Genomic DNA, 24,506 nt, shown 5'->3' on the forward strand with positions numbered 1-24,506 from the left:
GTGCTGGACTCTTCTTGTGCTGTTCTGGGTAGCTCAAATGTCCATCCACAGCACTGCATTGTGTAATATAGGTGTATATTGCATAATATAGGCAGTTAGATCCAGTGTACTGAACTGGGTGCTGCTAGGTGCCATACTGTGTTGCAGCCTTATTTTTTATCTCCTTTTTGTAACTGTATTCATCACAATTCTGTAAAGCCATTCTTAAGTCCCTTGTGTGTCTTAAAATTAATGAACCACTTTTGTATTTCAGAAGACATTGGCCACATGTCCATATATTCCCTAGAACGATACCGGTTTTCTTGTGAACTGAAGGATTAGAGGCATCATAAGTCTTCCTGGAGCTACGTGCGATGGCAGTGGAGAAGCAGCTGCAGTCTTTGTGTCTAGAATGGTGGTTTAGAATCTCAAGGGGATCAATCTTTTCAGTCCAACTTTCCCATTTATTTGCTGTCGTAGAATCACAGAGTAGTTAAGGTTTGAAGGGAGATTGTCTGGTCCAACTCCCTTGCTCAAGCAGGGCCATGTAGAGCCAGTTGCCCAGGTCAATTATTCAGGCAGCTTTTGAATATCTCCAAAGATGGAGACTCCACAACCTCCTTGGGCAACCTGTGTCAGGGCTTGGTCACCCTCACAGTGAAAAAGTGGTTCCTGATGTTCCTGTGTTTCAGTTTGTGCTCAGTGCATCTTGTCCTGTCACTGGGCACCTCTGAAGAAAGCCTGGCACCATCTTCTTTGCATCCTTCTCTCTGCTATTTCTGTACATTGATGAGATTTTCAACCCCTATCCCCAAGCCTTCTCTTCTCCACGTTAAACAGTTCCAGCTCTCTCGCAACCTTTCCTCATAGGAGAGGTGTCCAAGTCCCTTAATCATCTTCATGGCCCTTTGTGGGCCATAGACTCTTTCCAGTATGTCCGTGTCTCTCTTGTACTGGAGAACCTAGAACTGGACCCAGTACTCCAGGTGTGGCCTCATTGGTGCTAGGTAGAGGGAAAGGATCACCTCGACCTGCTGGCAACTCTCCTCCTAATGCAGTCCAGGATACTTTTGGTTGGATCATTTTCAACTTGGTGTCCACCAGGACACACATTTCCTTTTCTGCCAAGCTGCTTTCCAGCTGGGTGGCCTCCAGCGTACATTGGTGCCTGGGGTTGTTCCTTCCCCAGGTGCAGGACTTTGCACTTCCCCTTGTTGAACACTCATGAGGTTCCTTTCAGCCCATTTGTCCTGTTGGCAGGATGGCAGCATGACCGTCTGGCGTATCAGCCACTCCTGCCACTTGGGTGTCATCTGAAAACTTGCTGAAGGTATTCTCTGCCCCATCATCCACATTATTAATGAAGATGTTAAACAGGACTAGACCCAGTAATGACCCCTGGGGTACTCTGCTAGTTACAGGCTATCAACTAGACTTTGTGCTTCTGATCATCACCGTCCGGGCCTGGCCATTCTACCAGTTTTCCTCACTGTTTCTCATCCTGCCCATACATGAACAGGTTGTCTGTGAGGACCTTACAGGAGACAATGTTAAAAGCCTTCCTGAAGTCCAGGTAGACAATATCCACTGCTCTTCTCTCATCTGCCAGGCCAGTCATTTCATCATAGAAATTTAGGTGGTCAAGTATGACCTCCCTCTGGTGAATCCATGCTGACTGCTCCTGATGATTTTCTTGTCTTTTGTGTGCCTGGAAGTAGTTTCCAGAATTGTCATAACTAGTCCACAAAGACCGCATGCTATTTTGTCCACAGACTTCCTCTAAGTGGATTTTTTTTTTTTTAATTTGCTTTTATCAAGTGAGTCCTTCCTCCTTTCTTTGATGTATGCGCCACCAAAATAAAAGCAGTGTCTTCAGACTGTTTCAGGATTATAACATTCTCCATAGTCAGCATGGCTGTAACATAGAGCAGCTAGTGATTCTTTTTTAATGTTATATCCTTAGGATGGTAGCTGCAAAGTTTGGAAGAACAGTTGGATAAGCCTTATTCCTACTGTGGGAGGGCTGTTATTACCCTATTGTTTTTGCTGTTGAATGGGCACAGAGAAGCATGGGGCAGCATGCATGTGTACATACTTACGTGATGAACAGACGTAACTCAAGGATAATTAAGCAAGTATCCTTCCCATGTGAATCAGGAAAGAGAACACTTAGGTTCTGGATTCTGAACTGTGTGGTCTCATGTAAGCCAAGTACAATGAGCTTAACTGCCAGCAGCTTGGACGCGGTTTATAAATGTGTTCTTAACTAAATGGTCCTTGGATGGACTATACTCATTAGTTAATTACATAACCTAATTCACTAAGAAAATTCTTTTAGGAGACTTTATCACAACCTAAGTGGGTCTGTTTTGTTACGTTCCATTTGTGTTCTTTCTTTCCCAGTTAATATTCTTCAAGTCTGTGAGAGAGGGAGAGAGAAGTGTTAGCAAGCGTGACTGCTTGTGGGGCCAGGTGTTTGTATTAAAACTGATGTGTTGATAGGCTCAACAAGCTATTTTTTGTATGATGGCGTGATGAAGAAGTGAAGCACAGTTTTACCTTTTGGGTAACCTTTTCCTTGTAGATTTAGTGGAACCTTACGTATTGGCTGTGCTGCTCTGCTCATTCAAAAGAAAAGCATTAAAAAATTACAATATCTGTAGAATACAAAACGCATGTAGTATACAAGAAATAGAGTGTATGTTTCCTATGAAAAATATTTAGGTAAGCCTTTTATGTTACACTTTTTTTTTTTTGTCAGGTGATATTTATCCATGATGTTTCTTCCACTTACCGAGTACCAATCCTGTTGGAGGAGCAAGGCATCATTAAGTATTTTAAACAGAGGTTAAATTTGCCTATTGATGACCAGCCAAGTGATCTTCTAATGAAATGGAAGAAAATGGCTGACAGGTATTCTAACTCCTGCTACTTTTTCTAGTGTTTCTAGTGTTTTAACTCAAGTTAGGTTTTTAGCTGCTGTGAAGTCACCAAACTGGACAGGGTTCAGTAGCACGCTGCTGATCAACACCTGTGAATGGTCTGATTTTAAAAACATTGTCAGTTTTGAGATTTTAGAAGATGTTTTGTGACGTTAAAGAAAAAGCAAATACTGTTAAAATGTTTTCTTTGTGAAAATTGGTGTAATAAATGAAAAACTTGTTTTTTGTCAGGTACGAAAGGTTGCTGAAGGTGTGTTCCATAGCTCTCGTTGGCAAGTATACAAAACTAAGTGATTGCTATGCATCTGTCTTCAAGGCTCTGGAACACTCTGCCCTGGCAATTAATCACAAACTGGATTTAATGGTGAGGATATTTCTGGATTTTGCTTTCAGGAATATTTTGAATATACTCTACTAGTTGCCATCATGTGAGGCAGTTTTAATTCATGTGGAAATTAGAAAATGAATCATGCAGATAAATACAGACTGTCATCTCATTTTTTTAAGAAGTGTTTACAGATTTAATTATTTTATTTGGAACTAGACTTATCTGAAAGGAATGCTGCAATTAACTAAAACAGGATCTGATGAAAAAGCAGACTTTACCTGCAAATTTATATTTACTATCAAAGGTAGGTTTCACATGTTCCCATGAGACTGCTTATCATGTTAATGAGATTAGATAAAGACAGGAGAAAACAAGTAAATTGGAAAGCAGTTTAGTTTCTTTTTAAAATCCGGTGCCAGAAGCTGTTGCTTTTCATTTCATTTAATATCCTGAGACCCATCCAATTTATTTTCAGCAGGATTCTAATGATATCAGAATTAGTCTATGAACTTAGTTTCTCCAAGATAGTAGTTCCTCGAATAAAGGACTGTTTAGGGGTCTAATTTGTCTCATTTTAATGATAATAGAAAGTTGAACTACACAGGGAAAAACTGTTAATCATCTTTCTCACTGATGGAACTATCAGTTTCCATTGCTGAGTTTTGTTGCTAGGGATGGCAAGTCTGGGGCAGAGAAGCAGTGTGGAAGTGTGTATTATTATCACTTAATGAGTACAGAGAATATTTTAGCAACTTACCGTATCAAAAGAGTAATAAATGGTCGCAAAATACGAGCAATGACATGCTGCTTTAGAGTGATTCGTTAAATGATATCAGATAAATTGATCAAAGTGGGCCCTTGCAGGCTGTACTGCACTCAGTGGGTTTTGGTCTCTGCCTGTCTCTGATGGAAGCAAGTTTTTGTGTTTATGCACTTTGGTAACTGCTGAAAATTTCTGAACCCTGTGACCTTTGTTGATCATTTCCTTTTTCATGATATAAAAAATAGAAGATATTAGAGTGAAAATTTCAGTATGTCAAAAGCTCTGCGTGGGTTGCTTAGATAATGCTTTTGCAAGGAAAGCAGGCTGTTTCCACTCAGCTCTAGAAAGTTTCTCACTGGAACTAACCACTTCTTGACAAGGAAGGTCATTAATGTCCAGGATGACTTAACAGTTCGCTTCAGGCAGCAGGCCAAAGAGGTAGCCACCATTCTGTTGTCTCAGTCTGTCTACCCCAGAAAGAAGCAATGGGAGCACCTAGAACAACCAGGGGTGTGTATGTACTTCTTTAATGAAGCACAGAGTAATGAATACATGGGAATCCTGTTTACGCTGTGTGGTGGGTTGACCCTGGCTGGATGCCAGGTGCCCACTAAGCTGCTCTATCACTCCTCCTCCTCCTCAGCTGGACAGGGGAGAGAAAATATAGCAAAAGGCTCTTGGGATGAAATAAGGACAGGGAAAGATCACTCACCTATTACTGTCATAGGCAAAACAGCTTTGACTGAGGGAAATTAATTTATTGCCAATCAATTCAGAGTAGGGTAATGAGAAATAAAATCAACTCTTAAAAACACCTTCCCTGCACCCCTCCCTTCCTCCTGGGCACAAGGAAGGGGGGTTGTGGTCAGTTCATCACACGTTGTCTCTGCTGCTCCCTCCTCCTCAAAGGGAGGACTCCTCATACTCTTCCCCTGCTCCAGCCTGGGACCCCTCCCGTGGGAGACAGTTTTCCATGAACTTCTCCAACGTGAGTCCTTCCCATGAACTGCAGTTCTTCATGAACTGCTCCAGTGTTGGTCCCTTCCACAGGGTGTAGTCCTTCAGGAACAAGCTGCTCCAGTGTGGGTCCCCCACGGGGTCACAAGTCCTGCCAGCAAACCTGCTGCAGCATGGGTTCCTCTCTCCATGGGTCCATAGGTCCTTCCAGGAGCCTGCTCCAGCGTGGGCTCTCCATGGGGGCACAGCCTCCTTTGGGTGCATCCACCTGCTTCTCTGGCGTAGAGCCCTCCATGGGATGCAGGTGGATATCTGCTCCGGACCTGGAGCACCTCCTCCCCCTCCTTTTTCACTGACCTTGGCATCTGCAGAGTTGTTTCTCTCAAGTATTCTCACTCTTCTCTCCCGGCTGCTGTTCCGCAGTAAGTTTTTTTTCCCCTTCTTGAATATGTTACAACAGAGGTGCTGCCAGCATTGCTGGTGGACTCAGCCTTGGCCAGTGATGGGTCCGTCTTGGAGCCAACTGGCATTGGCTCTATCAAACATGGAGGAAGCTTCTAGCAGCTTCTCACAGAAGCCACCCTGTAGCCTCAACACTACCAAACCTTGCCACGCAAACCCAGTACATTCCACCCCTCGCCTCTGTGAATCACACATTTAAGAATTATCATTAAAATCCACATTGATCACACTATCTTCACAATCTTCACTTGCATCAACAAAAAGAATTCCCCACACCACAATCAAATCAACATCATCACAACACTGAATGAAAGTGGACAATTTACATACACTCCACCCCTTGTCCCTTCACTGCAATTAGAACAGAAATTCCCTACATTCTGCTCTTTGCTTTCTAGCAATATTCAGTCAATGTTTTGCCCATTACCTCTCCAAATTACTATCCTTACCTTGAATTCCTAATGTCCTACGTTAGGTGCCGAAAAGGACTGTGGTGGGTTGCCCTTGGATGGACGCCAGGTGTCCACCAAGCAGCTCTATCACTCCCCTCCTCAGCAGGACAGGCTGGGGAGAAAAGGTGGAAAAAAACTAATGGGTCAAGGTAAAGGCAGTTTAATAAAGCAAAAGCAAAGGCTGTGTGTGAAAGTGAAGGAAAACAAAAGATTTATTCGCTACTTCCCATCAGCAGGCGATGCCCAGCCACTTCACAGGAAGCAGGGCTTCAGTACTCACAGTGGTTGCTCCAAAAGACAAATGTAATGAAAGCCCTCCCCCCCTCCCCCCCCTCCTTTTCTCTTAGCTTTTGTTGCTTGGCAGACATCATATGATATGGAATATGCCTTTGGTTAGTTTGGGTTGATGTCCTGGCTATGTCCCCTCCTGAGATCTTGCCCACCCCCAGCCTACTGGGTATGGCAGGGGGAATGTTGGAGAGACAGCCTTGATGCTGTGTGAGCACTGCTCAGCAGTAGCCAAAACACTGGTGTGTTACCAACACCTTTCTAGCTACCAGGTGGTTGGGCTAGAGACCTCCCAAGGTCCTTTCCGGCCTACATGATTCTGTCACTCTAAATAGTGTTTTATACTGGCAGTTGCATATTGTGAAATTTTTATGATATGTAAATTAACTTCGCTTTTAGCAAAAAAGTGAAAGGCACCAAGTCTGCCAATATGTGGTTAGCTTTGTGTGCAGCTAGTCTTAAGTTCAGTGGGGCTTTTGCATTTACGAGTATGTGAATTGATGACTGCTGGAGCTCCAGCATGGTGCTGAGATGTTAATAGACAAGGGCTCCTACTGTACTTACCTGCACGTGCTAACCTTCTTTTCAGTGTTTTTGTCCAAAGGCTCTCAATATAATCCTGTGTTCTGAAGGAACTGCTTGATATTGTATGTGGCATTCAGTGCATAACCTAGCATCCACATATCTGAATGATGAAACGTTGATGCTGCTTGAAGTGATAAATGTGCTGGCTCAATATGTTTGGCAAGGAAACCACAATTAACTTCAACTGTAATTAGTTTCTCTTTCCAACCTCCCAGTGTGATAAAGTGTCCTTTTCATTTATCCTGTTGTATTCTACTAGTATAGAATAACAACATTCACAACTAGTTATTTTTCTCTTGTATTTTTGATGCCTTCTGGAGTGTGGAAAAAGTAGAAAATGTTTACTAGAAGGCAATCCTCTCTGGAAAACTTTCAGCAATCTTGTTGGTTTCATTTCTCCCCAGACAAATGAGTTGGGGCGTTTCAGGTGATCTCATTTTTATGGGGGATGGATTCTAGAGCAGCATGGTATTAATTGTGTTATTCTAAGAAAAAGTCTGACAAAACCAAGAATCAAACTCTGATCTTTTTTGTCCCCAGTGCAGTACATAGCCGCCTCACTTATTTGCTCTGGTGGTACTTCAGGAGCCATGCTTATCAATGACAGTAGAGATTCTAATGGTGTATTTCTGGTAGGACACAGATACTAAGTTTGCTTCCCTCTGTACAATTGATGGTTTCATGTCAGTCCCCAGGAATGCCTTTCTCACAGGCTAGACAATGCAGGCTTATCCAGTTTGTGATAAGATTAGATAAACTGTGGCATGAAGAAGCTAGGAAAGTGAACACCCTGGCCGCATCTCATTTGGATGTCAGGATAAGGTCACCACCACCCGTTGATTGGTGCCCTGATTTGCATAGTAAACTTGGGTACACAGCTATGGAGCATTCTATCAAGTCAGCTTACCTGAAGGGTAGCAAAATGAGGACTGAAGGCAGGCGGAGCTTTGGAGCTATATGCAAAGGGAGGGGCGTGGATTACTGCAACTAGAGCAAATATTGGGGTTTCAGAGCAAATACTGGGTCTTCAGTGAAGTTGTTATGGGTTTATTGGGAAATTCACTTGAAACTCTGATAGGTTTGTCTTAATGCTATCAAAAAGTTGGTTATATAGCGTATGCTGCTCTTTCTGTGAAAGAAATGGCTATTTTATTGCATATTTTTCTTTATTAGTACATAGATTCAACAGAGCTTGAACGTTCTACAGAAGCGGAGAACTCAGTGAAATATCACCAGGCATGGCACAAACTGTGCAAAGCAGAGTAAGTGGAATTGGGTATTCTGTATGCCAAATGCAGACCGTGGTATTCATTTCGTGTTATGAAAATGGCTTCAGTAAATCATTTCTCAGTGCATCCAGACTTCTGTTACTTACATAAAGGGATAGATGTGCATGGTTGGTGATGAACTTCAGGCATAGCAAACTATAGTACCAACCTGTGTCCTCAAACTCTGCTTTAATCTCTTTAGACAAGTTGCAGTTGGTTGTTTGTTTTTTTTGTTGTTGTTGTTTTGTTTTTATTTTTGGTGTGGTTTTTTTTTTTTATAGTTAGACTTTCCTTACAGTGCAGGTCAGTTGTCAAAGACTTTTCTTTGTCAACGTGCATTATAGTGAAAGGTAGTTAGATAAAAGCTTAGTAAATGTTGGTGACACTCTGCAAACATTTCTGCAGATGTCTTTGTTGGGAGTCATTGCTGGGATTTCAATTCATATTTGTAAAGGGATGTTGTTTGTTGTCAAAATGCATTAATTTCTTCAGTATTAGTAGACATGTTTGTGTTAAGATCCTACAGTAGTTAATATGGAGCTAGTTTATTTAAGAAACACGTGTTTAAGAAGTAGGACTTTCACTGTGAAGCATGAGGTTGGTCAGATGAGAATTGGGGGGGGTAGATGAGACAAATATTTTAATTTAGAGTTAAATTCTGAGTCTTCTGAATGGTCATACAAAACATGCTTTTCATGCACTGTGCTTGCTTTGTTATAACTTCAAAAGTCTTCCTTCAGTTTGTATGGACTTCCTTTGCTGGCTTGATTCTACATATTGGTTGCTTTGTATATGCCTGTCATTACAGTGGCATTCTGGTCCCAGGAGGCTTTGGAATTAGGGGAACAGAAGGCAAACTCCAAGCTATCTCCTGGGCAAGAACAAAGAAAAAACCTTTTCTTGGTAAGATCATTAGAGTCAGAAATTATTGTGTTTTGGAGGTATATACCAAGCTAATGGATAGCAAGCTAATTGATTTGATTTAAAAAGAAACCAAATAGAACAAGCGCACACTAGGGAAGGATCTTGTCTTAAGGTAGTATGTGTGCTGTTGTGAATATTTGCCTTGTAAATAATGTCCAGGGTCATAGTCATGTACTACATCTGCTGTGTAAGGAAGGAAGAAAAAGACTATCCCTAGTCCAAAGGTTTTATTTGCTATATTCACATTTTATGTGGACAGTCTTTATGATAAAGTCTAAAGATGCCATCTGGCCTATAAGCTAAGTGCTGTTTGTGTAAGGGCCTCTGAAGCTTCAGTTCCTACTGCACATTTCTTACAATTTTATAAGTGACTACTGTGATGAGTTGCCAAAGCAAAATTTGAATCTGGGTATACACAGGCTTTCATTTTCTGCTTGTCTTTATTTTTTATTGGTAAAATAGATGGGAGGAAAAAAAAATTTTGAGAGGGCTTAAAGCACATAATTGTGTCAGATGTATTTACAGTATGCCAAGTTTGAAGAGTGAGTTTTGCATTGAGCAGCCATTTTTGTTTTATCTTTTTGATAAGTCTGTGTACATACGCTGGGTACCAAGATTTCTAAGCAGTCAAGTTTAAGACAGAACAGCAAGTACTTTGCCAGTCCTGTTCTTTGTCCTGTTAAATTCTGGGGGTTTTGTTTTCTCTTCTAGGAGTTTGCCTGGGAATGCAATTAGCAGTTGTGGAATTTGCAAGAAACTGTTTAAATTGGAAAGGTGAGATCAGTATGCAAATGTGAACATGATTTGCTTAGAAGAAATTTTATTCTGTATGTGAAATGTATATTGTATAGATCCTGTGATCATTAGGTACTTAGCTCTTCCAAGATGATGATTTTCAGCTAAGCACCCTGTGCTACCTTTCTGTACAAGGGAGTAGGAACTCGTATTATGCAGATTGCTTGAAACCTGCTTCTTGATCTAAGGAGCGTAGGAGAAGTTCACCTCTGTAGTCTCTTTCTGGAGTGGGCAGGTGGTGAGGAGTAAAAAGCGAGAAGTGGTTTCCTCTCTTGCTTTCATTAGTTGGAGTAGCCAAACCATAGCCATTGCGGTAGTAATATGAAGAGATTTAGCTCATCAATGAATTTCTACCACTAACAGCTGAGAGGAAAAGGTTTTTGGAAGTAGGAAAGGGAGCGTGTGTGACTGAGGTTGCTTCCTGTCCTTGCTTCAAAAGTGGTGTGGTATGTGTTTCAACACGCGAGATTATCTGTGTTTAAGCTACAAGCACTAAAATGCCACAGAACTGTTATGATAAGTTTGTAGCACTTGTAGAACAATGGAAATGTATTGTGTTTGTTTTGAACTCCTGTTTCAGATGCAAACTCTACAGAATTTGACCCAGACACAAAAAACCCTGTTGTAAGTACTGACTTTTTTTCCTGCATACGTTTTGTGAACATACATCTTTTGTTAAAAAGGGGAGTTACCTCTGTGTAAGTTAAGGTCTATCTATATTTTTACATGGTAAAAGAGGTGAGGGGGTGCCTGCTGTGCCTATTCAGTGTTGTTTAAAAAGGTGTTTTCTTTTAAAAAGACCTTTGCCTTCACCTGCTTGCTTCTGTGATTTGCCTTAGCTTTATTTTTGTAATTTTTCTAATAGTTTGCTTTGCTGTAGACTGATTCTGGGGAGTAGACAATAATTATTAAGTTGGCTTTACTAGAGAATAAAATACAAAGGGAAGCTGGAAAGTGTGGCACAAAGCTATTATCAAAATAGAAATTTATATAAGTATTATATGCAAAGTGGTTGAAAAATGCTTGTCTTTCCTTTATATAAATAGTGTAAGTAACCACTACAGCCCTTCTCCCCATGCATCTCACAGATCCTCCTTTTGAGAAAAATTTCAATGTTGTAGATATGACAGGGTTCTCTGTATCATATGCCAATGGTAGAATTTTAGAATGGAATTCTTCCAGGCATTTCCTGGTTCAGGAGAGTAGGCTATCCCATTGTCATAATAGTAAAACTTAAAAAAGATCAGTAGGAGAGGTTTTTTAAGAAAATAAAAAAGAACAGAAAGCTACATGTGAGAAATAAAGTGGTATCTTAGTTTAAGATGTAAACATCTGTTTTAGCGATAAATTGTGCTGCTCATAGTGACCCACTGTTTCTGTATCAACTTCCTTCAAAAGGGTTTTGTTGGGATTTGTAAGTAAAATATATTTTTTTCCACATCTGCTTAGTCAGAAACATGCAAATAGGAAGTTTGTAAAGTGTTTGACCTCTTTGTCAAGGTTGTTTATATACATGTCTTTATATGCATATACATCTATTCTGAACTTTTGAAGGTAAATTAGACACTTTCAGAGTTTTGGTGTGAGACTTGTTGCTAAAACTTGGTGGCATTTGGAAATGTCCTCAGGTGAACAAAGGTAAACTTTGCATTTGGCATCAAATTTGTGGGTTTGCCATTGTAAGAGGTCTCTTCCTTCACCCTTCTTGAATGTATGCAAAGACATACTCTTTCTCTGGAGGGGTCAATTTCATGATAGCAATATGTTGTAAAATGAGGAAGATGTTGAAAACTTACTGAATTTTTTTGGGAAACAAGAAGGGTAGTACAGGAGACTGATTCTGGGGCATCTTTGTTTCTAGGGCTTTTTAGTGCCAGTTTAATTTAACTTCTCCTGACTGCATTTCAGCTGGTCACCTCAGGTACCTTTTCAGGATGTAGTCAGATCATCCAGATGGGGTGTGTTACCCTTTAGAACTGCCAGTTTCCTAGAATCACAGAATCATAGAATGGTTAGAGTTGGAAGGGACCTTGAAGATCATCTAGTTCCAACTCCCCCCGCCATGGGCAGGGACACCTCCCAGTAGACCAGGTTACTCAAAGCCCCATCCAGCCTGGCCTTGAACACTTCCAGGGATGGGGCCTCAACAACTCACCTGGTCAATCTGTTCCAGTGTCTCTTCACCCTCATAGTGAAAAATTTCTTCCTAATACATGATCTAAATCCACCCTTTTACAGTTTGAAGCAATCCCCCCTCGTCCTATCAATACATGCCCTCTCCAGCTTTCTTGTAGGCACCCTTCAGATACTGGAAAGCTGGTATAAGGTCTTCCCAGAGACTTCTCTTCTCTGGGCTGAACAACCCCAACTCTCTCAGCCTGTATTCATAGGAGAGGTGCTCCAGCCTTCTGATCATCTTCATGGCCCTCCTATGGACCCGATGCAACAGGTCCATGTTCTTTCATTGGGGCCTCCAGAGCTGGACCCAGTACTCCATGTAGGGTCTCACCAGAGTAGAGTTGAGGGGCAGAATCACCTCCCTCAACCATTATTCGAAGGGTTTCTCACAGAAGCTGGCTCTGATGCAGAGCTCCACACTTAGCTGAAGTCAGGAACATGGATGCTTGTCTGCTGCAGCCCTACTGGTAGTTTCTTCTATTACAGAAATGGTAGTGTGCATTAGTACAATATATCTAGGAGAAAATTTTATTCCACAACTAATTAACTGAGTGATTTGCAGTTTGTGTTCAAGGGCAAGTAAGGTATATATGTTAAAGAGAAAATTACGTGAACATAAAATTAAGAAAATAATGGAGTGACTGTATATGTCATAGAAGATTAATACAGTGTTTGCAAGTGAAGCAGTATACTTACAGTACGTATAATGGATATTCTTTTGTTCTGAGCTACATTAAGGTTCTGAAATTGGTTATTACCAGTCATATTTCAGCATCTTAATCTGATCTTTGACATCTCAATTCTCGGCGAGAAACAGATGTAAATCATTCCAAGGGGGGAAATTTGCACTATCAATAATTATAACTGCTAAATAATCTGTCTTAGCAGAGTCCATCTTGTGCTAAAAACTGTTTAGGTATTCTAGATAATAACAAATCAATAAAAAGGATAGGAAGAGAAATGGATTGGTGAATCTTGTGAACTAGCTGATGTAGATGTTTCATTGTCTAAGAAAGTTAATTGGAAACACTGTATCAGCATCGATAATACCTTATGATACCACTGTGTGGTTCAGCCGAGTGCTAACTTAGGAGCAAAGCAGTGTACTTTTCTTTTGGTTCCTGCTCCTTTGGAAACCGAAGAGGGAGAGGAGAGGCAGTGGTGACGTAATACTTTCATTTAAAAAAAAAAAAAAGGGGAAAAAGACAGTAATTCAAATATGTAGTTTGGCAGGGGAACGCGGGGGCAATCAAAATATGCAGCTATTTGCATCCCTTCTTAATTTGCTGAGTATTCAAATACCCAGAACTGGGCTCACCAAAGTTGATAGTTTCTTCCAAAGTACATATAAAATACCTTGGTCTGTTTTTCTTCACTTTTGTCTGCATCTATGGAAATTTGAACCTTTTTTTATTAGAAATAAAACCTGGGATTGTCAAGTAATTGAGTAACTCTGAATTAGGATTCCAAAGGAAAAACAAGTTGCTGAAATAATGAGAAATTATATTACTGGCAACTGTCTCTCAATTAAAATAACACAAGTTATTGTACTATAGAAGATCATTGTCTGCATTAGTAACAAGTTTTGAGCATCGTAAAAGTTTTTTATGTGATGAAGCGATTGTGACTTGTTCTGTTTTGAACAATAATGAATGCACAACCGAACGTGCAAATGTGGAGAGTTGCCTGCAGTGCTGTATATCTGTTTCGTTTTAGCTGTTCACCTATTTCTACTGACTATCGTTACAACAATGTTACTCAACCTGGGTTCTGCAAAAGCACCCATGAGGAATTTTATATAGGAGGGAAACCCTGTATAATCCTGTATTGCTTGTTTTGGGGAATACTGATATCAGTTATATGGGCGTGTAAATGACTGCAAGTATTGTCGAGTTAAGATTTCAAATACCTTGGAAAAAAATAGTAGTCTCTTCATTCCAAAAATGGAAGTTAATGACTTAATAATGTAAAACAGTGAAAATTGTTTTGAAAGTACTGTAGCGGAAAAAAAACTCCTAAAGTTGAATGGTGAAAATGTGATGTGGTGAAAATGAGACCTAGAATTTGAAAAATGTGGTGAAAATGAGACCTAGAATTTGAAAATATTAATAAGCTGTGATTTGTAAGCTGTGTTTGAGAGATTTGAAGTTGCTATTAGAAAGACCTCTGATATGGCAGTTTCTGTATTCACCAGACCATACCATTTACACTGTCAAAATACCACCTTAAGGTTTTGGCTTCAGCTCTTTAACACAGGTTTGATTTCAGGAGGGAAAATGTGGGAGGTACATGAGCACTGATCACAGCCCCTCAAATTCTTGATCTCATTTTGGTTGAAAATTTCCAGGTCACATTTCCATTTATCTTAAGTTTTCTGCTTTACGTTCTAGCCTTTTGGATAATAATGATAGGTAAATTGGTATTGTCCTTTGTAGGAAGATAACTGTTCAGAAAAGTAATGCATTTGCTTAAGAGTAGTGCTTAGTATGAGTTTTCTGTTGCCAAAGGTAATTTTAAAATTAACTCTTTAAAGGGAAACTTTAGTCTGTGAACTGCATGAAATGGATTCACTGGCTGGCAAAAGAGTTATTTGTCTTCCTCTACTATTAAACTTAGATTTATTTTTTTGGATGAGCCTTTTAATAATGTTCTTTGTCAACTTCATTGCAACTGCATCTAATACTGTTCTAGAAAAAAAAAAAGACTCTTTCCAGAAATAATTCTAATGCACTTTTTTTTATTCTAAAAAAGCTAATTTTAATTGCGACCATTGTTCTTCGTGACCTATTACATCTTGTGTATGATCATGAAACTTTAGATACTGCACAAAAAAGGGTGTTCTCTATGAACTCAAGAAATTGTGCAGGAATAGATTTTGCCAGTAGGTGACACTCTTGTAACATGTTTGTTTCTTGATGCCCACTTTTCCTATTCAGGATGTCAGTAACCTGATGGAATTAAAAAATTTCTAAGGTTGTCTAAGAGTCGAACAGGAATGTAAGTCCCACTTATGCTAAAGCACCTCTTAAAATTCTGTGGGTTTACTTATGTGTGTAAAGTAGCTAATGTAGCTTGGTAAGCAAATGTGTGTGGAGTATATTTAGATGTCAAATCAAAGCATATTGTTGATTTAGAATAATTTTTTTTCATAAACCAGAAAAAAGTAGTAAATATTATGATTTTCTTTTCTTCCAAGAAGCATAATGCATTTTAACAACTGAAGGGTTTGAAGCCTGTTAGAACATTCATATCACGTTTAAATATCATAATTTTTGAGGCTTCTATTCATACATCACTGGTGTGGAGTACTTTATTCCTCATTTCATGGAGGGGAAATTCAGGGATAGGAACCACAGTAGTATGGGATCTTGAATGCACCTGGTAGGCTTTGCAATTAAGTTGAGTCTTAAGTCCTTAAGTAACTCTGAGATCTAACTGATTTATCAGGATAATGGATGATGTTGGTGTTAAAATTCAGTCCAAAATTCCAAAGTTCTGTAGTAGGATTAGTGCCTAATCCACTGAATTACTTGTTTTTGAAATTTCCATTCTTCTCATTTCTCTTATTTTTCACTAATTTCTTCTTAAAGTAAGTAATAATGCCTATGAATTATATGTGTGAAAATACGTATGTCACAGGGAATCATGCATAGAAAAGGTTAAAACTGCAACAGATAAATGTGACGAATGTTTTAATTGCAACTGCCGTCGCTCAGTTCCTATATATGCTAATGTATTCCCATTTACAAGAGTCAAAACAAAAAAGCACATACTTATGTAAATATAATTTCAAGTGAACATGTAATGTTACAGTCATGATACTTAGCATTGTTACATTGTAATTGAAAATAAGAACTTTATGTTGTAAAAAATTGAACTTTTTACTGTATGGAAGTGTTGTCTTATGTGAATGATGAAACTGAACTGGGAGGGGTATTGGGTAGTATACACTAGGGGACACTCCTCAAATGGAATGATACATCTTTCCTTTTGTGTGTTTTGGAAACCATTTTATTTGAATTGCTCTAGAGGTCAAAATAATAGCTCAGGTAAAGCAGGGTTTGTCAAGCGACACTTTCTCAAATGTAGCATGAAATAGAAACAGGTAGTTCTGAACTAATTGTGAGGTGGCTTAGCTGGAAACTGTGGCTAGCGAATGTGCAGGAAACACAATACAAGACATACGTTGTTATATGTCAAGTCTTTATTCTGTACGTTTTAAAATTGTAACAAATCTGTGGATATAATGTATGCGAACGCCAGGCACTTCTCCTTCAAAGCGGTGATATTCGTTCTTGCAGATGCCTTACTGTCCTGTACCAGTTATCTTTTTTATAAGCATCACAAACTCATCAAAGCTGACACTTCCATCATTATTTTTGTCCAACGATTTAATTATGTTGTCAAGTGAGAATGAATCCTGTTTTTATAGGAAAAGAATTTAAACAAAACAAAACAAAAAAATTAATAGATTGCCACAACTGTTTTCCTATGAGGAACATTGCCAAAAAGTGATGCAGTCAATAACAATCAGTGTTACTTGAAGATGTTACTGGTAGTGTAGTGTTTACCAGTTTTACTGGTTAAACTAGAAATACTGTGCCTGCTATTGCCTGCCAAAAATGTTAACAAAGATACGATAACCATTTGAGAAGTATCAAGTATTACTCAGGTTACTTCAGTCTTGGGAAAATTTGGAAACGGAGCAGATGGAATAGCTGCAGCATATACATAGTCACCAATAAAAATTAATATGAATACCACCTACTACTTTATTAGCTACTAATTTGGGCCCTGCATACACTGTTTGAAAATGTGTTGCTCCTTTCATGAGGCTTTGGACCAGGACCTGAGAGTCTATTTCCCTCCCCTTTTCCCCTCTTTACTAGGAATACTGTATTCACTGTTGAAAATTTCTTGCTAATGTATTAAATCTAGTTTAGATTATCAGCTTCTTTTATTTGTCATATCTGGTAAGAGTGCATGTAACATCCTGATGCAGTGAGTAGTCTGATAACATACCTGATCAGGCTAGTTAAATAATATAAAACCAGTATTGATTTATAATTTAAAATTTTAAAATGTTTTCGTTCTTCATACTTCATGTCTATGCATGTTTTGTAATGTCCTGTCTTGCTTTTATGTTGATTTATTGTAGTGCCATATAGTTCTGCAGAGTAGATGCTTGAAAATGTCTGATATCCAGACAGAAAACAACAGTATTACTCTTCCTGAACACTTTCATTTCCACATACCTGAAGAAATGGGTATGGTGCTAAATTGTCTACAACTAATATAAAAAAGCATTGTATTTCTGAATTTGCCATCCCATTTCCTATTAATTTTTGGCAATTAATTTCTGACATGTTTTTTAAGGGAAAAAAATTTTGTGTTTTATTAGGTTTTTGTTTTTTTAATTAGCCACTTCATGTTAATGAAATGACTAAATGGATTACTGTAGTTCTCAAAATACTGGATTTTTGAGGTTGCAACTTCTTTCAGACCTTTAGCAAGAATTACTTTTGTCAGCTATACAAAACAGTATTTAAGGATTTGTCTAGCAAAAGAATCTCAATTGAGTCCTAATCCAGTTGAGGAAAGGTTTAGCAGAGAATATATATGAAATCAAAACCGAGATTTTTTCCAGCTACAGGAAATGGATGTTTCTCTCTCTAGCTTGGTGACATCTCTTTTCTCTACTTGGCATCTTTCTGGAATAGCAAACCTTTTATTTTGTGATGGTGGGGATTTAATCTAGGTAGAAGTTGGCTCATATCTCTTACTTTCAAATTTGTCCTACTAATTTACTTGTTTTACAGATTTTTCTATATATTTTCTAGATTCATGATTTATTATTTACACTGAAACAAAAAATACTTTATAAGACTCAGATGCAATATTCTAGGTGAAATTTGGCTTATATAAAAAAACCAAACAAAACATCTCCTTAGATTTTTGCATTTTATTTCACAGGGCTTTGTAAGAAAGTCCTGACTCAGATACCTGTTCGGAGCTACTGTTGGTTAATGTGAATGAAGTTTTATAAGCCAACCCTTATTTAAGGATAATTTATGGAGTCGGTGAAACCATTTGGGGACAATAATCTGCCTTGCAACATCATTGCCTGTATTTCTTTTTCCTTATCCATATCATAGGAAGCACAGTGAATATAATAAGAGCGAAACTTACCTTAAGGTACTGTGCAAATTGATTCTGAAGTAAATTTTTCAGCCCACCAATGGACAGTGCACTGGTGCTACCCTCCATTAAAGCATACTGGGTAAAAGACTTCAGAAGGTTATCATTGAGTAAATGTTCCATGTTTCTCAGATGTTGTCTTGAAGAATAACTGCAAACAAAGCAGACAATAACAGTCCCGTGAATCAGAATTTTGAAATACATTTCAAACGCTGTTCACTGGTTTACTAACCATTTGAAATGATTAATACTTATCCTAGATGACAAGAGGAGGGGGTTATTTGGTTGTTTTTTTTTTTTTTTCCCCTGTAAAATTGGATCGACTCTCCCAAGAAAATAATCTAAGAAAATAAATCTAGAAATAATCTAAGTTAAGTTCAAAGATTTGAAACACCCAATATGTTTAGGTTATGCTTACCTCACTCAAACTCCAGAGCTTTCAAATGTATCCAGCAGAAGTGAGAGTCTCAGATTGGGGCAACCTTTATAGTTGCTTGCATGCTCCACCCTAATTATGAAACTAGCATTTGTCATTGAGTCAGTGCACTAGTTTTATTGTGTTTTCAATAGTCAAAAGAATAGGATACGTTAGCAATAGAAATGAGTAATATTTTTTGTTATCTCTGAAATGGGTAAGCATCAGCATCCACCACTGTACTTGATGTGGCTTTACTTGGTCTTTATCGACCACCTTGGAGAGGTTTTCTCTCTTAAACTTGTGTATTTTACACTTCAAGATGTATCATACCCAAAGAAGCCTGAAAAAGGCTCCTATGGGGTTATGGATAGCATTTGTAGTTACCATAGTCTTTTGGAAAACGGTAAAAATAAATTTGGTTTTAAAAGATCCAGGTAAATAAATAAAATACGAAGACGCTACTTGCCCTTCTTGTGAGTTGGTAATCACCAGTGCCAAAGCCAGTTCTCCAAATTTTGTGTTATTTCTTAGCACAGGAAAGTGATGAATTTGCTCTGGGATAAAATTGTGGTTGCTACTATTAAGAATTGAAACACTCCATGATTTGAATGGAAAAAGACTGAAGCATTCTAAATGCAAAATGTGAATCTAAGGTTCTGAAAAACGGTTTCTTGTTGGGAACACCTTCATAACTGAGTATCGTGTTCTGCAGGTTCCGGAATCATGTTCTGTTGATGGTCTGTGGGGTATTTTTGAGTGATATTCAGCCTGTGGTTGATGCTTCATGACCCAACACTGCTGGTTTTGCAACTCCTGAGTTGCTGGTTCTGGCTTTTGCATGCTGCTTAATCTGCCTGATGTCTGCTCTTGTCATTTTTGAGTGCTTAGCTCGAGGCTCACTTACTAGATCTTTCAGCCTCTGCATCACTTATTGAGAATCAATCATCATTGCATCACTTACAGCTCCGAGCCAAGAGATGTAGGAGATGGATGGGTTGGGAGGGGTGGTTTTGGAACTGCAGGTATATGCGTCTAGGGTTCCATGACAGGGAAGTAGGAGGTTTTCTGAGAAGACTAGGCAGGCTTTGCTTGATGAATCTTGTAGATATACACCTTGCATGTGCTTATTCTACTTCACAAAGTGTCATAGAGAAGAGTATTAGAAGAGTTCTCCAGAGATCATATAATTCATTCTTCCCTTTGCTGTAGAGTGGAATCACTGGTATTTATGTTGGATGTCTGCTTAATGTTGTCTTAAGTGCCTTAAATAATGGGGACTCCACAACTTCCTTATCTGGTCCATTCCTTGTGGTTCCTTATCTTACCGTTAGACAGAATTACTAATGCCTACATGCCTTGCTGCATTTAAGCCCTTTGCTTCTCCTGTCTCCACAGACAGGGAGAAAAGACCTATTGTCTTCCTTCCTAAAATGGCCTTTAACATATCAGAGAAAAACCCTGCCCTCCTTGTTTGGTTCAGAAATCCTTGCTAGTTTAGTCCTCCTTTGGGAGTCCTGCTTCTTGGATCTATTCATCTTTTCTTGACTTTCTCCAGTTGGTTCCTGTCCTGCTTTAGATGCCATGTCCAAAGCTGTACAGCTTGTTCACCACTCTGGGGGCTTGTGATGTTGCAAATTTAAATAGTGCCTGAAGCACTTGGTTGATGTGGAGGACCTGGATGTCATTTTACAGGGAGGTGGCAGGCTACAGGTCTTTAACAGTGGTAGACTTTGTCAAGTTCCTTGACACTTTATGTCGAGCTTGTTGTGGGGAGGACAAACACACTGCAAATTCAGCGCAAAATCCTGGCATTAGCTTAAGGATCAGAGAACTAGGGTCAGGCATCCCCCAATCTTTGTCCAATCCAACTGAGGGATGAAGCCAGAAACACGTTTTTCCCGTGTTCGCTTTTTGGCTCAACAGAAAGGCAGGAGCTCCTGCTGTCATCACTAGCAGAACCTATACTGCTGCTACAGTAGATGGTGGTAGGAGTGCAAGCAAGTCTGGGAGTCCTGGTCTAGAGTGCATTGTATGGGTTAGGACAAGTCCCATACACCAAACTGAGACATGAACTCTATGGGTATTCATTACAATGAAACGCTTGTAAGTCCTTTTCCTCTTCTTTCTGCAAACAGAATAAAACCCAAACATCGTTCTCCTTCCATTTTGTTTTCCACCTTTGGCAGATGATGAAATTTTATTGGTAATGCAGGACTGCTGCTCCCTGCTAACTCTGCTTGCCTACAACTCCTGCCTGTGGTAGCCTCACCACGCTTACTGCTTTATCCCTTTTGGAAGCAGTCTCAGGAAGCTGGTGTGCCTGATGTCTATTGTTGACATTACAGTGTTTGCAGAACTGTTTTTTCAAGTATTCAAATGACTTGTCTTTACTTGTTCCAAAGGCCCCTCCCTGACTTGAAGATGTAGTAGTAAGATGTTTAGTAGTATGGAAGAAGGATTGTATTTCGAGGGATCACAACTCAAGGAATTCGACACATTAGTCTTGTTAATTTGTTAAGGGTTCATTAAAGAACACCATCTAATTGCCAAATAGCATAATGAGTTTTACTGAAACATCTTCCCGTGGAAGTGAGAGACCAATGTCTGGAAATTCAGGTGACCTGCTCAAGAGTTGCACAGGAGTTGCCTGCCAAATCTGGGGATGAATCCTAACTCCTCAGGTTAGCTTTATCCACAAGGCACTGTAATCTGTAAGAGGTTATCTGAATGAGAGTGGCAGAGTTGGGATTTGTAGTTTGGTCTCCCAACTCTCTGTCCTTTTCTCTCTCATTTAGACTGCAATGCTCTCCTCCAATAATTTGTGTGGCATGTCTGAACTCTGTCTCAGAATCAGCAACAGAAATCTGTTTGACAGGCCCTAGGACGCCGTCTTTGACAGAAGGCCCCTTTGTAGGACATAACTGCTATTCTGAGATAGGTACAGTTTATCTAGCACAACCCAGCAATGGCAGAATGGTATCCAGGGGTAAGGAATTCTGGTCACTGACCAAGAATTTGAACAAAACTAGAGGAAGAAAATGTATTACTTTTGCCACTATTAGATGATGTATGACTAGCAGTTAGCAGCATTTATCTAGGCTGAAGAACAGCACTGGGCATCAAGCTTTGATGTCTGTGCAAGCTGACTCCCAGAGTAGAAGCAGCAGTTCAGATTTGGTTACAGTGTTTTGCTGCTCTTTTTTGGATGTATGAATACATATTGTTCCTGCAGTTTATGACATAATTCAATTGGGTTTGCCCTGGGCTAGAAAGATCATGTTAGTAAACAACATATCCTTTTGGAATTGACATTTTTATTGTAGCTTAAATACAAAGCCATTAGCAAAAAAAGAGCTAAGTTGACTATGTGTTGTAAGTCTGTTTAGGGATACATATCACACACATGTCCCTGTGATGATTGTGTGTCATTTTCTTTCAGTGATGGTGTCTGCAGATTCAATGTCCACTCAAAATCGGCTATTGCTGAGTATTGCCCTAGTAAACTGGTTTGCTGGCATATTTGGAGCAAGCAATTCCAATCGCATTGGAGAGTAAGAGAATACAAGCTGCAGGGATGACTGAAGTTTGGGCACCACCGCTAGCGGTAGGAGTGGTGAAGCTTATGGCATCATGATCGCACAGTGTTCATGCATGTTTAGTGATGGATTAAGTGAGATTGTAACTCGGGTGCTATCTCTTTTTTCCTTGTCACATCCTTCCTGCCACCATTGATGGCTGAATGGTACGTGAATCTGTGCTCCTTATTTACCTTAACGAGCTGGACTATAAATTGGGTTGGCCTAAAAGTGGATTTCTATGGCATTCACTGGCACTGTTGGAAGGCACAAGGCACATTCAACAGGGGTGGGGCTGTCACCTGAGGGCAGCAACTATCTCGGTCATCCTGTTTAATCCTCTGCCGATGGGTTAACGCCCTAACCCTCCAGTATTTTTCCACCTTCTTTGGTGTATTTTATTATAGCAGCATCACTGTTACTTGTATGTGAGCCCAACTACTTTAAAGCTAGTTGAGGAATCTCTGTGAGGCTTATGTTACAGCCTGATTGCAGTATAGAAATGTCTACTGTCAGGGTGAAGTTGGCTATAATTGAGAACATATGTTTGTGGATGTTGTGCACTTGGAAAGAAAGAGGAGGAGGGGGTTTTGTGCTTAGTATTCGCTTATTTCTACTTGTATAGCGCTTGTGCATCATCCCTAGCTTCTAGACATCAGTCACTAGATCAAAGTCCTTTGTTAACTTTGATTGCTTTCTGGAGTGGAAGTGGAGAAAGGTGATGGGACAATTTAAATAAATTGGGCTGGATTAGGGACTCTGTGGAACATACGGTTTCTTATCTGATTTGCAAAGAAATCTTGCACAGATGTCAAGTGAGTTTGATTTCTTATTGAGTAAAGTAGCAGAGCAGTTTTTGTATAGAACCAATGCTAGTATAAAGAATGTACATGTGTCTATGTCTGTTGTAAAATACCAATATCCATGCTGCATCTGAAGTTGAATATGGGGTATGCACAATAATCGATCAGTAGGAATATATTTTTAAAAATAGTTGTACTGTAGATAATTTGCAAATAATAAAAGGAAAGCCATGGATATGCAGATGTCTGCTGCTACCACAATATGTGTTTATTTTGACTATAAGGGCTTTGGTAAGTTCTGCAGAGAATCGCTCCTGCAACTGCAGTTGTCTTCAGACATTCTTGCACCGCCTGCAAAAAGGAAAAGGCTTTAAAGTTGGGATACTGATAGTCAGTCTACTACATGGGACCTTTTTCAAGGTGTATGTTGGCAGATGTGGGAACTAACTCTCTAGTGCAAATAGGGGAGTTGTGTTAGATCTTTTCAATGTTGCCATTGCCAGGGGTTCTTGTTGTCAGGCTAGGAGGAGACAAAGGATAGGTTGAGAGAGAAGGAACATCCAGTTAAAACATTTTCTGAAAAAGATCAAATAATTATAGGTGAGAAGGTCAGCAAACTGCACTACAGCCATTGTAGCCTGGCGTTGCTTTGAGGTATGGAACTGTTAGATGGAAGTTGAGGATGGGTTGTAAAATCCTTTGTGTGTCACAGGTGATGCATTCCTTATGTTAAAATTGCCATTGTTTGTAAAACCTCCAGTGGTGACGTGTAAAAGGGTTGTCTCATCTCACAAATTAAACTTGAACTATATGGGTTATCCTGACAAGAGTTTCTTCCAGGCCCTCCCTTGTTATAGTATGACATGTACCTAATGAGACGTTGAAGGTGTCTCCTTAAAGAGGACTGGGTGCGGCTGCTACAGGGATGAATGATTTAATATGATGCGTTGTTTGTAGTCAGCTTTAAATTGGTGATGTGTTGTTCATTGTAGCTATATGTGTCAGCTTTTGCTGTCATACGTACACATCTGGCAGACAAACTATTTATATCAGTGAAACTCCCTGTGATGTAGGTATTATTTTATGTTACACGAGACAGTTTTGAGGGAGAATGTGTCTTAAGAACAGGTTTTATCCTTCCGCTTTCTGAACCTTGGTTCATGCAGCAGTGCAATAAGGTTGTTACTGCCACAGATGAAATTTACAATTAGTTCAATTTCTAAAACCCTTAAATGTTTTGTTCCTTACTAAACTTGGATTTGTTTTTTTTGAATTCTTAGTAGTGCTCAAAAATGCATAGATCTCCATTCCAGCAAGACACATAAGGATTTACAGAGGAGTGACAAAAGTGTTTCACGTAGGGCAAAGCAAATATAAGTAAGGTAATGCTGTACAAGGGGCACTAGCAAGTTTGTTATTTTCCTGATGAGATTAAGTGTTCTCTCAGCTGTCTGACCTTAGAGATGCCTGGACTCTCGAGATGTCTCAGCTGTATTGAAGAACCCTTCTTCATTCTGAAAATGAAATAAATGAGGAGAGATAGAATTGGGTTCTGTAGTTTGTTTTCAAAGCACTGTTGTTGCTCTTAATG

At 39.4% G+C, this 24,506-nt stretch overlaps 1 protein-coding gene across 1 annotated transcript in view; it reads left to right on the forward strand.

Moving 5' to 3' along the window:
* Positions 1-24,506, forward strand: part of CTPS2 (CTP synthase 2) — a 75,210-nt gene that overhangs the window by 12,683 nt on the left and 38,021 nt on the right. The window contains exons 7-12 of the mRNA XM_082485546.1: positions 2,741-2,892; positions 3,153-3,285; positions 7,930-8,018; positions 8,833-8,927; positions 9,660-9,722; positions 10,324-10,367. Of these exons, the coding sequence (XP_082341672.1) occupies positions 2,741-2,892; positions 3,153-3,285; positions 7,930-8,018; positions 8,833-8,927; positions 9,660-9,722; positions 10,324-10,367 (576 nt within the window). The remainder of the gene's footprint in view (positions 1-2,740; positions 2,893-3,152; positions 3,286-7,929; positions 8,019-8,832; positions 8,928-9,659; positions 9,723-10,323; positions 10,368-24,506) is intronic.

Source organism: Vanellus vanellus (genome assembly GCF_965231255.1).
Source record: "Vanellus vanellus genome assembly, chromosome: 1".
NCBI classification, from domain to species: domain Eukaryota; kingdom Metazoa; phylum Chordata; class Aves; order Charadriiformes; family Charadriidae; genus Vanellus; species Vanellus vanellus.